Source organism: Nelumbo lutea, chromosome 5, assembly GCF_056320005.1.
Source record: "Nelumbo lutea isolate HS-2025 chromosome 5, American lotus-T2T, whole genome shotgun sequence".
Classification (NCBI taxonomy): Eukaryota; Viridiplantae; Streptophyta; class Magnoliopsida; order Proteales; family Nelumbonaceae; genus Nelumbo; species Nelumbo lutea.
In genome coordinates, this window is record NC_142688.1 from 68,858,173 (window position 1) to 68,875,081 (window position 16,909).

At 38.8% G+C, this 16,909-nt stretch overlaps 1 protein-coding gene and 2 non-coding genes across 3 annotated transcripts; 2 read left to right on the plus strand and 1 right to left on the minus strand.

The window, feature by feature from the left end:
* Window positions 1-3,285: 3,285 nt before the first annotated feature.
* Window positions 3,286-3,392, plus strand: LOC148852813 (small nucleolar RNA R71). Its single transcript, XR_016100052.1, has one exon. It is a non-coding gene; the product is annotated as a small nucleolar RNA R71 (small nucleolar RNA).
* A 5,110-nt stretch (window positions 3,393-8,502) lies between these two features.
* LOC148852814 (uncharacterized) lies at window positions 8,503-15,611 on the minus strand. Its single transcript, XM_088943446.1, has 2 exons — window positions 15,472-15,611; window positions 8,503-12,409 (listed from the first exon to the last, which is right to left on the minus strand). The coding sequence occupies exon 2, from the start codon at window positions 11,255-11,257 to the stop codon at window positions 9,764-9,766; it is 1,494 nt and encodes a 497-aa protein (XP_088799572.1). The 5' UTR covers window positions 11,258-12,409; window positions 15,472-15,611; the 3' UTR covers window positions 8,503-9,763.
* LOC148852815 (small nucleolar RNA R71) lies at window positions 11,796-11,902 on the plus strand. The gene has a single exon (XR_016100044.1). It is a non-coding gene; the product is annotated as a small nucleolar RNA R71 (small nucleolar RNA).
* Window positions 15,612-16,909: the final 1,298 nt, after the last annotated feature.

Sequence of the window (16,909 nt, forward strand, 5' to 3'; positions counted from 1 at the left end):
TACTGTGTCCAACCGGGAGAGATGGTCAGCAGCCAGGTTTGCAGCACCCTTCATGTCTCTAATCTCAATGTCAAACTCTTGCAATAAAAGGATCCACCTGATCAGTCTTGGTTTTGAATTTTGCTTGGTAAGCAAGTGCCTTAATGCCGAGTGATCTGTGTAGACAACAACCTTGGATAATATTAGATATGAACGAAACTTATCAAGTGCAAATATTACTGCTAGCAGCTCCTTTTCTGTGGTGGTGTAATTGAGTTGGGATCCAGTCAAGGTTCTGCTAGCATAGTAAATTGGCTGAAAATGTTTGTTCATTGTCCTAAAACAACTCCTATAGCAAAATCACTCGCATCACACATTAATTCAAATGGGAGGGTCCAATCTAGTGCTACCATGATTGGTGCATGGATCAATTTGTCTTTCAAAATGTTGAAAGCATGAAGGCATTCAGTTGAAAATTCAAAAGGCACTTCTTTCTGAAGCATGGTAGATAATGGCTTGGAAATTTTTGAGAAATCCTTAATAAATCTCCTATAGAATCCGACATGTCCTAAGAAACTTCTCAAAGAACGAACAGATGTTGGGGTTGGCAATTTTTCAATTGCCTCCACCTTGGCCTTGTCGACTTCTATACTTCTTTGAGAGATCTTGTGTCCAAGCACTATGCCTTCTTGCACCATAAAATGACATTTCTCCCAATTCAACACAAGATGTGTTTCTTTACATCTAGTAAGCACCTGTTCCAGATTATTCAAATATGCATCAAACGAAGAGCCAAAAACTGAAAAATCATCCATGAAGATCTCAATAAATTTTTCAACCATATCAGAAAATATAGACATCATACATCGCTGAAAAGTTGCAGGGGCATTGCATAACCCAAAGGTCATCCTTCGGTATGCAAAGGTTCCATATGGGCAAGTAAAAGTGGTCTTTTCTTGATCTTCTGGTGCAATTGGTATCTGGTTATACCCTGAATATCCATCCAAGAAACAATAATACTCATGCCCGGCTAGCCTCTCCAACATTTGATCCATAAATGGGAGAGGGAAATGGTCCTTCCGGGTGGCTTCATTTAATTTTCTATAGTCAATACACACACGCCATCCGGTGACGGTTCTAGTAGGGATGAGTTCATTTTTCTCATTTGGAACAACAGTCGTACCCCCTTTCTTGGGCACAACTTGCACAGGGCTTACCCAAGAACTATCAGAAATAGGATAAATGATCCCAGCATCTAACAACTTAATTATTTCAGCCTTTACCACTTCTTTCATGTTGGGGTTTAGGCGCCTTTGGGGTTGAACGGAAGGCTTGCTGTCCTCTTCCATCAAAATTCTGTGAGTGCAGATTGATGGATTAATTCCTTTGATATCTTCTACCTTCCAAGCTATAGCATTTTTGTGTTCCCGCAGCACTCTTAATAATTTTTCTCTTTGTAAGGGACTCAGCGCTGCGGAAATTATCACGGGGAGATCTGATGGTTCCTCAAGGAAAGCATACTATAAATGGGATGGTAATTGCTTAAGTTCAAGGGTGGGGGGTTCTTGGGGTGATGGCTTACCTGATGGTCCAGGCAATTTGCCTAAGTTCTCTAATTTAAGAAACCCCCTTCCCTTGAATTGAGGCTTATCGTTCAGGTATGCTATCATGAGGTTTATTTTTTCATTTTCTCCTTCTTCAAGTTCTCCCTGCTGGATGCAGAGTTCAAGAGGATCAGTTATTCTACTTACCTGGAAGCATTCATCAATTGTCAATTCAATGGCATCAATCATAAAACAAGAATCATCACTAGAGGGTGCATGTTTCATAGCATTAGACATTTTAAAAATTATCTCCTCATCTTGTATCCTAAGGCTGAGTTTTCCTTGTTGGACATCAATCATTGCTTTCCCAGTAGCCAGGAAAGGTCTCCCTAGGATAAGCGGGAGCTCCACATCTTCTTGCATGTCTAACACAATGAAATCAACTGGAAAAATGAATTTGTCAACTTTAACTAACACATCTTCTATTATCCCCCTAGGATGTCTAATGGATCTATAAGCCAATTGTAATGCCACTCTAGTGGGTTGGGGTTCATTCAACCCCAATTTCTTGAAGATAGAATATGGCATTAAATTGATGCTAGCTCCCAGGTCACATAAAGCTTTTTCAATTTTTAAACTGCCAATGGTACAAGGAATAGTGAAACTCCCTGGATCTTTGAGTTTCTGAGGCAGCTTGTTCAGAAGGATAGCAGAACATTCCTCATTTAATGCAACTGTAGCCACATCTCCCAGTTTCCTTTTGTTTGCCAATAATTCCTTCAAAAACCTTGCATAGTGTGGCATCTGGGCTAAAGCATCAGCAAAAGGAATATTAATATGTAAACTTTTAAATATTTCAAGAAACTTACCAAATTCCTTCTCCAATTTTTGTTGCTTCAGCCTGTTAGGGAATCGAACTTGTGGTTGTTGGTGCATCCCTTGTTGTGCTTCTGGTTGTTCCGTCTTCTATTGTCTGGTCCCAAGGCTTGTTTCTGCCTTGGGTTCAGCCCAATTCTTCTTTTCTACCTCAGGCAACTCTTTTCCACTCCTTAAGGTAATAGCTTGCACCTGCTCTCGTGGATTCACTTCAGTGTTGCTTGGAAGAGTTCCCGGTAGTCTGGAAGAGATTAATTGTGCCAATTGCCCCACTTGGTTTTCCAGGTTTTTGATTGAGGCTTCCTGGTTCTGGAACCTAGTTTCTGCACCTGCTATAAATTTTGTCATCAGTTCCTCCAAATTGGATTTTGGTTCAGGCTGATGATAAGTCTGGTGGAACGGCTTGGAAGTATGCTGATTTGGCCAGGACTGGTTTGAATGTCCCCTCCATCCTGGATGAAAAGTATGGTGACTCTGGTGACCCTGTTGTCTTGACGAATTGTTGACATAGTCAACTTGTTCAGTAGATGGTCTGAACTGATTGCCAACTTGGCAGTCTGTACTGATGTAGCCTCCCCCACACAATTCACAATTAAGAGGCTGCACATGCATGGCAGCTATCTGCATTTCATCTATTTTCTTACTGAGTGCTCCTATTTGTGCAGATAGTGCTGTATAAGTGTCAACATTATGCAAGCCTTGCTGCTTCCTAGTTTGAGTTCTTTCCGAATGCCATTGGTAGTTGTTGGCTGCCATTTCCTCAATAAGTGCATGGGCAACCTTAGGAGTTTTATTATTTATGGATCCTCCGGCTGCAGCATCTAATATGGTCTTATTTGAGTCAGTAAGACCATTATAGAAAGTCTGCACTTGCAGCCAAATGGGGAGGCCATGGTGAGGAACTCTCTTTAATAGCTCCTTGTATCGTTCCCATGACTCATATAAAGATTCCCCCTCTTGCTGGAAAAAAGTAGTGATGCCATTCCTCATTTTAGCAGTTTTAGAAGGGGGAAAATATTTAGAGAGAAAACGGCTGGCCATTTCGTCCCACGTAGCTATTGATCCTGCCGGTAATGAATTTAGCCATGCTTTGGCTTTATCCTTCAAAGAAAATGGGAATAACCTCAACCTAATGGCATCATCACTTACCCCATTGTGTTTGAAGGTGTCACAAATTTCTAAAAAGTTAGAAATTTGTGCATTGGGATCTTCGTGGGCCAATCCACAGAATTGCACCATGTTTTGAATCATTTGTATGATGGCAGGTTTGATCTCAAAGTTGTTAGCAGCAATATTGGACCTGATAATGTTGGAGGCAGCTCCAGTGAGAGTGGGTTTGGCATAGTCCATCATAGTCCTCTGCTCAGCCATTTCTTGAGCTTCTTGAGCTTCTTGTGCTTCTTGTCTGACTTGCCTAGCAGCTCTTAAACGGACACGGAGAGTCCGTTCAATATCCGGGTCGTAAAGGATCTCTTCCAGTTCATGTCTGCTTGTCATAAACTGTTAAGGTCAAAGCAGTAAAAAGGCCAATATTCACAAAAGAAAATAAATAACTAATCCTATCACACTGAAAATGTAAAGTGAATTATTGGAATACAAAAACCTACATCCTATCATGAATAAATGAAGCCGATTATACTAAAAGCAGATTTAAACCAATCATCTTATTCAAGGTTCCTTTATCTACATCCATCGATTGCAACATCTGAATTCAAACCCAATTTAGTTGAGTTCAGATCTACAAGTCTTTGGTATTGTTTGTCCAGAGAAATTAACAAATAATAATTCAGATCTAAGCTGTATATTCATACACACTCATTGGTATACACTACAATATACATCCATTAAGGTTGGAATCAAATTTGTGATGCTTTAGGGCTGAAATCAGATCTGATCTGAAAAATATATTAAAAGGATCTGAAATAAACTAAAACGAGTCCTGAGTTAGGCTTGGTTTAAGGATTTTAAGCTCTACAATTGAAGCTCAAACCTGTATAGCTGATGCATATCAAACACTTGCTAAGACCTGAAAATTGGGTCTGCAATGTTTGGTATTGCAAGCTATTCGGTCCACACAACTTTCAGGTCTGCTAACTGTTGTACTATAGCAGCCCTGCTACAGATCTGAATGCTAATAGAAATACTTGGAAAGTGCTAAATGTTTTATTAAATAACTGAGGCATCACAATTATTCAACCCAAACATACACCTCCTTAGCTAATGTAGCTCGGTTACAAGTGGATAAAGCAAATGTTCAGTTCACTGAAAATCCAAAATGTGCTCTGTATCAGTTCAGTCCTCAACTATAGTTCAGATCTGTATCAGTTCAGATCTGAATTTTCTTTTTCATTCTTTGCTATCCAATTACCTTTGGGGTATGTCAGATTTATCATAGGGTGGATTGGGGTAGTGATGGCACCCAATTCACCTCAAACTTGCATCGGTTCAGATCTGAGTTCAGAGGAATTCAGATCTGAACTGAGCAGATCTATAACAGCAGAATTCAGATCTGAACTCAAGTCTGAGTTTGGATCTGAATTCTCAATTGCCTTACCTTCAGTCATTGCTACCAAATTGCCTTTGAGGAGTAGCAGAAGTGTCCTAGGGTAAATTGGGGTGGTGATGACACCCAATTCCCCTCAAAATTGCATCAGTTCAGGTCTGAGTTCAGAGGAACTCAGATCTGAACTGTTGCAGATCTGCAATAGGAACTCAGATCTGAGTTCTGATCCGAATTCTCAATTGCTCCTCTTGATGTTCAAAAGATCTCTTTTTTTTTCATTTTATATATATATTTTTTTCTTTTTGTAATGGAAAAAGAAATAAAAGTCTGAAACACAAGCAATTCATTTCGGCTGAGTGCTGCAGATCTGAATTCTGCTGATCTGAGTGCCGAATGCAACTCAGATCTGCAACACTCATGCTTTTGTGAATTTTTTTTTTCTTTTTTTTTTCTTTTTGAATGTAACAACACCAAGATTTGAAGGAAATGAATTAAAATGAAACTGAAACCAGAAAAAGAAAGTAATCTACTTAAGAAAGAAGAAACATAACTACAGTAGTACAGCAGTTGCAGTCCAAGCTGAAATGAAAAAGTTAGCAAATTAACCCAATAATGAATGCAATGCTGAATGAGATCAGATTAAGAATGCTCAATGTTTCCTAATATTGTTTCCCTAAATCCCCGGCAACGGCACCAAAAACTTGATGTGTGGCTCATTGTGACACTAGCAAGTGCACTAGCCGTTCAAGTAATAAAGTAGTGAGTGAAGTATCGTTCCCACGAGGATTTAGGAAGCAATTACCAATACTAAATTGAGTACTTCTTATCTGATCAACAAATAAATCAAAACTTTAATGTAAGCTAAAAAAATCCTAAATTAAAATCTATCTAAATCATTGGCCCAATTGCCTTCAAATCAAGTTAGAAGAGTAAGCAGTAAATGTCAATCTCAGAATTCAGCAATCTATCAATTTGGATCATTCGAATAAATCATGATTGAGCCTTGGTTTGGTGAAACCCCAAGGTCATGAACAGCCTCTCTCAAGCGCATGTTCATCCTATGCATGAGTGACGGTTCTTCTATCTCTAGCAAGAATCTAATCCCCATGCATGCATTTCTTCAAACACTTGTAAGGCATCAATTCAAATCTGAATTGATCACCAACTGAATTGTGCAAGTTATCTCTAACCTTGCACTCAATTCAGTTCTTGAATAGTAGATCTGAATTCCTAGAGTCTCTCTCAAGCACTCTAGGAATTCCAAACTGTAGATTAATTCGGCCAATCTGAAAATTGCATATCTGAATTCTCTTTCAAGCAATTCAGATCTTGCAATCTCAGATTTGAGAATTCAGATCTGAGTTTTGAAGGTTAGTTGGCCGAATTAATCTACAATAACACCCTTATTCAAGAAACTTCAAGTACAATTCATGACCATTTGAATGAATAAAAAAGAATTAGATTGCTGAACTGAAATTTTACAAGCTGAAATACATCAATGAAGAATGGAAAAAAAAGGAGAAAAAAGAAAGAAAATATAACAAAGAAACTGAATTCGAATCAAAAGAGAATGAAACTACAATTGATTTATTACAAAAGATCTTTGAATCACAAACCCTCAATTCGAACTCACCTTCTCTTCTAGCTTGCTTGTCTTGAACTTCCTTCAGCCCTTCTTCTTCTTCTTCCTTGCGCCTAGCCTTCTTCTTGATGTGTGGCTCATTGTGACACTAGCAATTGCACTAGCCATTCAAGTAATAAAGTAGTGAGTGAAGTATCGTTCCCACGAGGATTTAGGAAATAATTACCAATACTAAATTGAGTACTTCTTATCTGATCAACAAATAATCAAAACTTTAATGAAAGCTAAAAAAATTCTAAATTAAAATCTATTTAAATCATTGGCCCAATTGCCTTCAAATCAGGTTAGAAGAGTAAGCAGTAAATGTCAATCTCAGAATTCAGCAATTTATCAATTTGGATCATTCAAATAAATCTTGATTGAGCATTGGTTTGGTGAAACCCCAAGGTCATGAACAGCCTCTCTCAAGCGCATGTTCATCCTATGCATGACGGTTCTTCTATCTCTAGCAAAAATCTAATCCCCATTCATGCATTTCTTCAAACACTTGTAAGGCATCAATTCAAATCTGAATTGATCACCAACAGAATTGTGCAAGTTATCTCTAACCTTGCACTCAATTCAGTTCTTGAATAGTAGATCTGAATTCCTAGAGTCTCTCTCAAGCACTCTAGGAATTCCAAGTTGTAGATTAATTCGACCAATCTGAAAATTGCAGATCTGAATTCTCTTTCAAGCAATTCAGATGTTGCAATCTCAGATCTGAGAATTCAGATCTGAGTTTTGAAGGTTAGTTGGCCGAATTAATCTACAATAACACCCTTATTCAAGAAACTTCAAGTACAATTCATGACCATTTGAATGAATCAAAAAGAATTAGATTGCTGAACTGAAATTTTACAAGCTGAAATACATCAAGGAAGAATGGAAACAAGGAGAAAGAAGAAAGAAAATATAACAAAGAAACTGAATTCAAATCAAAAGAGAATGAAACTACAAATGATTTATTACAAAAGATCTTTGAATCACAAACCCTCAATTCGAACTCACCTTCTCTTCTAGCTTGCTTGTCTTGAACTTCCTTCAGCCCTTCTTCTTCTTCTTCCTTGCGCCTAGCCTTCTTCTCTTCTCTTCTCTCAAGGTGGCCGAACCTCTAAGAGTGGGAGAGCCTTCCTCTCAAGCAATTGAACACCTCTCCCCCCTCCTAGAGGCCTCCTTATATAGTTTTTCAAGGGGGCTCTTGCCCCTTCTTGAAGCCTCTAGAATGGGGTGTATTACACCCCTTTCTTGAACTTTCTAGAGCTCTCTTGAAAGCCTCATAAGGGCTGCTATTTGGGCTGCACTTAGGCTCTCTCTTAGCACATGATAGCTATACATTGAGCTGCTCTTTTGGGCTGAGAATGGGCCTTCCTTGCTGGGCCGAATTCTACTCATAGCTAGGCTTTATTTTCTTGGGTTTTCTCAAGGAATTCACTTGCTCTTCTTGGGCCGAAGTGCTCTCTCTTGCTTCCACGACCGGGATGGACTAAAATTGGTCTTTTTGAACCTTCTTTTCTTGCCTTTTTCCTTCCTTTTCTTGGATTAATTATCCCTGAACTTATTCTTAGCATTAAGCTAAATTAAGGCAAAAATTAATAAACCGGCATAAAAATCCATGCTAAAGTCCTCAAAAATTATAGATAAATTGTAGGTTCATCAAATACCCCCACACTTAAGCTTTTGCTTGTCCTCAAGCAAGGACATCAACCATGAACTGAATATTCCCCCCTTTTTGTTCTTACCATTTACCTGGTGAACTTTTTAAGATAGAAATTCATTCAGTAGTCAGGGGACTTCTGTAAATGCTCAACTCTTATTCTTGTAAATTACTATTTAAGATATGTATAAGATCAAAGGAAAGGAGAATATGAATTTCATCATAGTCTACCCTTCACTCCTAATTCATATATAAATCAGCTCCTTAATTGTCAAGGTTAATAATCAAATTTCACTAAGTTTCACATCTGTAACTAAATCTATATGAGAGTTCAACTTTAGAGTGCCCCTTTGAACCTCAGCTATCACCACAATTTCTTAATTCTAGGGGTGAGTGCATCTTATGCTCCATCTCACCCTTTTTTTTTTTTCGGTGTGAGTGCATTTTATGCTCCATCTCACACACTTTTCTCTCTCTTTTTTTTTATTTTTTTTTTATTTTTTTTTTTTGGTGTGAGTGCATCTTATGCTCCATCTCACACTGATCACTTGTTTGAGGTAGGTAAATAGGACTCATGTTCTAAGCTGCTAGTTTTACTATTCAGCTCAGAATAGCGGAGTCAATTTGGGCTTTTGTCCTTTGCAATTATTGAACCTCAAGAATCAGCACTTCGGATGTGCACTAGCTCTCTTGACCATTAACCATGAAATCAAGGGCTTCCATACACATGAAGATAGTTAGGGCTAGTCATGCTGAAAAGCATATTCAGCTCCCCTTTTCTCATGCATATATCAAATTGGGTCATTCACAAGAATAAAAACTTAACAAGTACATCAGTCTCCCTCAACTCATTGAATTCCTTCTTAAAAAAAATCATCAAATAAATAGTAATGAACTTGAGGGGTTCCAGCCTTTTTTGGTTATGTCATTGCCTGCATATGTGTGTTGGAGTGCATGGTTTCAGCCCTCATACCCTAGCCTCGGGCTCACTCCCCTACACTTAAGATGAACATTGTCCTCAATGTTCGTAGTGTTAGGGGATCACACTTGCTAGAGTAAACTAAAGAAAAGAAAAGGATGAACTGAGTCCTTAAAGAATTGGAATTTTGAGAAAAAGATCTTTATTTTACTAACTAATATTCTAAAAAGATAAATGACAAAAAGATTCCTTAACCTGTTCATGAACAAGCATAAAAGATTATTGGTTATCAAGATAAATAGTGGATGGAGGGGGTACAGTACCGCCCATTAAATATGGTTTCAGGCGCTGACCATTTACTTTAAACGTGCCCTGAACCGGGTGGGTGAGTTCTATAGCCCCATGGGGAAAAATCTGTGAAATGGTAAAGGGTCCAGACCACCTGGATCTCAGCTTACCTGGAAACAAGCGGAGACGGGAATTATATAACAATACCTGTTGGCCTACATAAAAGTCCCGTCTCAGCAAGTTCTTATCATGCCAGTTTTTTATTCTTTCTTTATAAACTTTGGCATTCTCATAGGTGGTAAGTCTGAATTCATCCAATTCATTCAATTGCAACCGCCTTTTAGCCCCTGTGGCCTGAATGTCAAAATTTAAGAATTTAAGAGCCCACTTCTTTCATGTTGGGGTTCAGGCGCCTTTGGGGTTGAACGGAAGGCTTGCTATCCTCTTCCATCAAAATTCTGTGAGTGCAGATTGATGGATTAATTCCTTTGATATCTTCTACCTTCCAAGCTATAGCATTTTTGTGTTCCCGCATCACTCTTAATAATTTTTCTCTTTGTAAGGGATTCAGCGCTGCGGAAATTATCACGGGGAGATCTGATGGTTCCTCAAGGAAAGCATACTCTAAATGGGATGGTAATTTCTTTAGTTCAAGGGTGGGGGGTTCTTGGGGTGATGGCTGACCTGATGGTCCAGGCAATTTGCCTAAGTTCTCTAATTTAAGAAACCCCTTTCCCTTGAATTGAGGCTTATCGTTCAGGTATGCTATCATTAGGTTTATTTTTTCATTTTCTCCTTCTTCAAGTTCTCTCTGCTGGAGGCAGAGTTCAAGAGGATCAGTTATTCTACTTACCTGGAAGCATTCATCAATTGTCAATTCAATGGCATCAATCATAAAACAAGAATCATCACTAGAGGGTGCATGTTTCATAGCATTAGACATTTTAAAAATTATCTCCTCATCTTGTATCCTAAGGCTGAGTTGTCCTTGTTGGACATCAATCATTGCTTTCTCGGTAGCCAGGAAAGGTCTCCCTAAGATAAGCGGGACTTCCACATCTTCTTGCATGTCTAACACAATGAAATCAACTTGAAAAATGAATTTGTCAACTTTAACTAACACATCTTCTATGATCCCCCTAGGATGTCTAATGGATCTATCAGCCAATTGTAATGCCACTCTAGTGGGTTGGGGTTCATTCAACCCCAATTTCTTGAAGATAGAATATGGCATTAAATTGATGCTAGCTCCCAGGTCACATAAAGCTTTTTCAATTTTTAAACTGCCAATGGTACAAGGAATAGTGAAACTCCCTGGATCTTTGAGTTTCTGAGGCAGCTTGTTCCGAAGGATAGCAGAACATTCCTCATTTAATGCAACTGTAGCCACATCTCCCTGTTTCCTTTTGTTTGCCAATAATTCCTTCAAAAACCTTGCATAGTGTGGCATCTGGGCTAAAGCATCAGCAAAAGGAATATTAATATGTAAACTTTTAAATATTTCAAGAAACTTACCAAATTCCTTCTCCAATTTTTGTTGCATCAGCCTGTTAGGGAATCGAACTTGTGGTTGTTGGTGCATCCCTTGTTGTGCTTCTGGTTGTTCCATCTTCTGTTGTCTGGTCCAAAGGCTTGTTTCTGCCTTGGGTTCAGCCCAATTCTTCTTTTCTACCTCAGGCAACTCTTTTCCACTCCTTAAGGTAATAGCTTGCACCTGCTCTCGTGGATTCACTTCAGTGTTGCTTGGAAGAGTTTCCGGCAGTCTGGAAGAGATTAATTGTGCCAATTGCCCCACTTGGTTTTCCAGGTTTTTGATTGAGGCTTCCTGGTTCTGGAACCTAGTTTCTGCACCTGCTATAAATTTTGTCATCAGTTCCTCCAAATTGGATTTTGGTTCAGGCTGATGATAAGTCTAGTGCAACGGCTTGGAAGTATGCTGATTTGGCCAGGACTGATTTGAATGTCCCCTCCATCCTGGATGAAAAGTATGGTGACTCTGGTAACCCTGCTGTCTTGACGAATTGCTGACATAGTCAACTTGTTCAGTAGATGGTCTGAACTGATTGCTAACTTGGCAGTCTGTACTGATGTGGCCTCCCCCACACAATTCACAATTAAGAGGCTGCACATGCATGGCAGCTATCTGCATTTCATCTATTTTCTTACTGAGTGCTCCTATTTGTGCAGATAGTGCTGTATAAGTGTCAACATTATGCAAGCCTTGCTGCTTCCTAGTTTGAGTTCTTTCCGAATACCATTTATAGTTGTTGGCTACCATTTCCTCAATAAGTGCATGGGCAACCTCAGGAGTTTTATTATTTATGGATCCTCCGGCTGCAGCATCTAATATGGTCTTATTTGAGTCAGTAAGACCATTATAGAAAGTCTGCACTTGCAGCCAAATGGGGAGGCCATGGTGAGGAACTCTCCTTAACAGCTCCTTGTATCGTTCCCATGACTCATATAAAGATTCCCCCTCTTGCTGGAAAAAAGTAGTGATGTCATTCCTCATTTTAGCAGTTTTAGAAGGGGGAAAATATTTAGAGAGAAAACGGCTGGCCATTTCGTCCCACGTAGCTATTGATCCTACCGGTAATGAATTCAGCCATGCTTTGGCTTTATCCTTCAAAGAAAATGGGAATAACCTCAACCTAATGGCGTCATCACTTACCCCATTGTGTTTGAAGGTGTCACAAATTTCTAAAAAGTTAGAAATGTGTGCATTGGGATCTTCGTAGGCCAATCCACAGAATTGCACCGTGTTTTGAATCATTTGTATGATGGCAGGTTTGATCTCAAAGTTGTTAGCAGCAATATTGGGCCTGATAATGCTGGAGGCAGCTCCAGTGAGAGTGGGATTGGCATAGTCCATCATAGTCCTCTGCTCAGCCATTTCTTGAGCTTCTTGAGCTTCTTGTGCTTCTTGTCTGATTTGCCTAGCAACTCTTAAATGGACACGGAGAGTCCGTTCAATCTTCGGGTCGTAAAGGATCTCTTCCAGTTCAGGTCAGCTTGTCATAAACTGTTAAGGTCACAGCAATAAAAAGGCCAATATTCACAAAAGAAAATAAATAACTAATCCTATCACACTGAAAATGTAAAGTGAATTATTGGAATACAAAAACCTACATCCTATCATGAATAAATGAAGCCGATTATACTAAAAGCAGATTTAAACCAATTATCTTATTCAAGGTTCCTTTATCTACATCCATCGATTGCAACATCTGAATTCAGACCCAATTTAGTTGAGTTCAGATCTACAAGTCTTTGGTATTGTTAGTCCAGAGAAATGAACAAATAATAATTCAGATCTGAGTTGTATATCTCATACACACTCATTGGTATACACTGCAATATACATCTACCAAATCTGTGATGCGTTAGGGCTGATATCAGAGTTAGGCTTGGTTTAAGGATTTTAAGCTCTACATTTGAAGCCCAAACCTATATAGCTTATGCATATCAAACACTTGCTAAGACCTGAAAAATCAGATCTGCAATGTTTGGTATTGTTAACTGCTGCAAGAGATCTAATCCAAACATCAATTCAGAAAGGGTACAAGAGATTTAAAAGATAACAAAACATCAAGTTCAAAGAAATTTCAGATCATGTACTCATACTGCCTCAGATTCTCATGTAATTCAGATCTGATTTTACCATTCATGGCTTAAATTTTCATCAATGAGGCAAGTCTAATGCATCAAATTGTGAATTGGGTGCTGTCACTACCCGAATTCACATCAAAAGAGAGTGGGTTCAGGTTTGAGTTCAGATGGACTCAAACCTGAACCCACATGCATTCAGATCTGCAACTAGCTGAGCTCAAATCTGAGCTCAAATCTGAGGTTCAGATCTGAAGGCTTACATATCATTCTTTCAAATATTTTTCATTCCTTGCTACCCTTTGATCCCTGAAGCTAATCTGATATCTCACATTGTGAATGGGGTGCCAAATTCTCATCAGAATTGAGTAGGTTCAGGTCTGAGTTCAGATGAACTCATATCTGAACCTAGCAGATTTGCAATCAACTGAACTCAGATCTGACCCCAAGTCTGAGTTCACATCAAATTTCTTTCATTCTTTGCTACATTTTCAGCCATGAGACAAGTCTGCTGTATCAAAATACTAGTCATAATTGAGTAGGTTCAGGTCTAAGTTCAGATGAACTCAGATCTGAACCTAGCAGAATGCAAGCCTGCAATTAGCTGAACTCAGATCTGAATCTAGCAGATTTGAGTTTCAGATCTGAAATTCAGATTTGAGTTTCAGATCTGAAATTCAGATTTGAGTTTCAGATCTGAAAGTCAGATTTGAAGTTCAGATCTGAAAGCTCTCATGCTATTCTTTTCCTCAAAATAAACACACTTTTTCTCAACCAAATCAGCTCAAAAAAAAAATCATAGTACAAGTTATCTAACATTGCAAAGTCTGCCCTCTATCCTGCTCCTCTGTTCACAGTCCCAGTTCAGATCTGGGTGATTTCAGATCTGAATTTCTTTACCCAATGCTATCCAATTGTTTTATAGAGATAGCAGATTTGTTCTAGGGTGTATTGGGGTGAAGATAACCCCCAATTACCCTTTGAATTTATATCAGTTCAGGTCTGAGTTCAAGGGAACTCAGATCTGAACTGTTGCAAATCTGCTACAGCAGAACTCAGATCTGAGTTCTGATCCGAATCCTTGGTTTCCATTCTTTCGGTTATATGGTTCTCTCTCTCTCTCTTTTTTTTCACTATCTAAATATATATTTTTTTTTCTTTTTGTAATGAAAGAAAAGAATAATAAAGGGCTGAGAACAGATTTTTTTTTTTGCTGAGTATTGCAGTTTTGCTATAGCAGATCTGAGTGCCGAATGCAACTCAGATCTGCAACACTCATGTTTTCAAATTTTTTTTTTCTTTTAGAAGACAATAACTTCAAGATAGAAAGGAAAACAGGTCTCCCTTTATTAAAATTAAACTGAAACAGGGAAGAGAAAGTAATCTACTAAAACACAATTATAGTAGTACAACAGTTGCAGTCCAAGCTGAAATGAAAAAGTTAGCAAATTAACCCAACTATGAATGCAATGCTGAATGAGATCAGATTAATAATGCTCAATGTTTCCTAATATTGTTTCCCTAAATCCCCGGCAACGGCACCAAAAACTTGATGTGTCACTCATTGTGACACTAGCAAGTGCACTAGCCGTTCAAGTAATAAAGTAGTGAGTGAAGTATCGTTCCCACGAGGATTTAGGAAACAATTACCAATACTAAATTGAGTACTTCTTATCTGATCAACAAATAATCAAAACTTTAATGAAAGCTAAAAAAATTCTAAATTAAAATCTATCTAAATCATTGGCCCAATTGCCTTCAAATCAGGTTAGAAGAGTAAGCAGTAAATGTCAATCTCAGAATTCAACAATTTATCAATTTGGATCATTCGAATAAATCATTATTGAGCCTTGGTTTGGTGAAACCCCAAGGTCATGAACAGCCTCTCTCAAGCGCATGTTCATCCTATGCATGAGTGACGGTTCTTCTATCTCTGGCAAGAATCTAATCCCCATGCATGCATTTCTTCAAACACTTGTAAGGCATCAATTCAAATCTGAATTGATCACCAACTGAATTGTGCAAGTTATCTCTAACCTTGCACTCAATTCAGTTCTTGAATAGTAGATCTGAATTCCTAGAGTCTCTCTCAAGCACTCTAGGAATTCCAAGTTGTAGATTAATTTGGCCAATCTAAAAATTGCAGATCTGAATTCTCTTTCAAGCAATTCAGATGTTGCAATCTCAGATCTGAGAATTCAGATCTGAGTTTTGAAGGTTTGTTGGCCGAATTAATCTACAATAACACACTTATTCAAGAAACTTCAAGTACAATTCATGACCATTTGAATGAATCAAAAAGAATTAGATTGCTGAACTGAAATTTTACAAGCTGAAATACATCAAGGAAGAATGGAAACAAGGAGAAAGAAGAAAGAAAATATAACAAAGAAACTGAATTCAAATCAAAAGAGAATGAAACTACAAATGATTTATTACAAAAGATCTTTGAATCACAAACCCTCAATTCGAACTCACCTTCTCTTCTAGCTTGCTTGTCTTGAACTTCCTTCAGCCCTTCTTCTTCTTCTTCCTTGCGCCTAGCATTCTTCTCTTCTCTTCTCTCAAGGTGGCCGAACCTCTAAGAGTGGGAGAGCCTTCCTCTCAAGCAATTGAACACCTCTCTCCCCTCCTAGAGGCCTTCTTATATAGTTTTTCAAGGGGGCTCTTGCCCCTTCTTGAAGCCTCTAGAATGGGGTGTATTACACCCCTTTCTTGAACTTTCTAGAGCTCTCTTGAAAGCCTCCTAAGGGCTGCTATTTGGGCTGCACTTAGGCTCTCTCTTAGCACATGATAGCTATACATTGAGCTGCTCTTTTGGGCTGAGAATGGGCCTTCCTTGCTGGGCCGAATTCTACTCATAGCTAGGCTTTATTTTCTTGGGTTTTCTCAAGGAATTCACTTGCTCTCCATGGGCCGAAGTGCTCTCTCTTGCTTCCACAACCGGGCTAGATTGAAATTGGTCTTTTTGAACCTTCTTTTCTTGCCTTTTTCCTTCCTTTTCTTGGATTAATTATCCCTGAACTTATTCTTAGCATTAAGCTAAATTAAGGCAAAAATTAATAAAACCGGCATAAAAATCCATGCTAAAGTCCTCAAAAATTATAGATAAATTGTAAGTTCATCACTTCTCTTCTCTTCTCTCAAGGTGGCCGAACCTCTAAGAGTGGGAGAGCCTTCCTCTCAAGCAATTGAACACCTATCCCCCCTCCTAGAGGCCTCCTTATATAGTTTTTCAAGGAGGCTCTTGCCCCTTCTTGAAGTCTCTAGAATTGGGTGTATTACACCCCTCATGAACCTTCTAGAGTGCTCCCTCCTTCTCTTCAAGAAACTTCTAGGAGTTGCCGCCCCTAGCTCCCTTTGGGCTGCTATTTGGGCTCCAACTTAGCTTGTTTTTGAGCTCATGTGGGCCACACTCTAGGCTGTTATTTGGGCTAAAAATGGGCTGGGCCAAAATTTCCTTCTTGCTAGGCTTCCTCCCTTGGGTTTTCCAAAGAGTTAGTTTGCACTACTTGGGCCGAATGAAACTCCCTTGCTCTCATGGCTGGGCCGGACTGAACTTGATAAATTTTGGGCTTTCTTTTCTTGCTTTTGCCTTCTTTTTGTTGATTTGGCTCCCCCTGAAATCTTTCTTGCAATTAAGCTAAAATAGGGCAAAATCTAATTAAACCAGCATAAAATTTCATGCAAAAACCTCATAAAATATAGATAAATTGTAGGTTCATCAATTCGCAAGGTGTAGGATTCTCTCTTCTTGTGATTTCAGCTCTGAAGACAAGAATTTTGGATTGCATGTATAAAGGCTGTCGCCCCCTTCCTCCTTTTATAATCTTAAAGGGATCAGCTCCTAATCCCATTACGAGTTGCTGATCCAAATCATATTTGGACCAGAAGTTCAGTTAAGTGATAAGGGATA

Coding starts and splice junctions, on each gene's coding strand:
- LOC148852814 (XM_088943446.1), bottom strand. CDS start 11,257: ATGACAAAATTTATAGCAGGTGCAGAAACTAGGTTCCAGAACCAGGAA.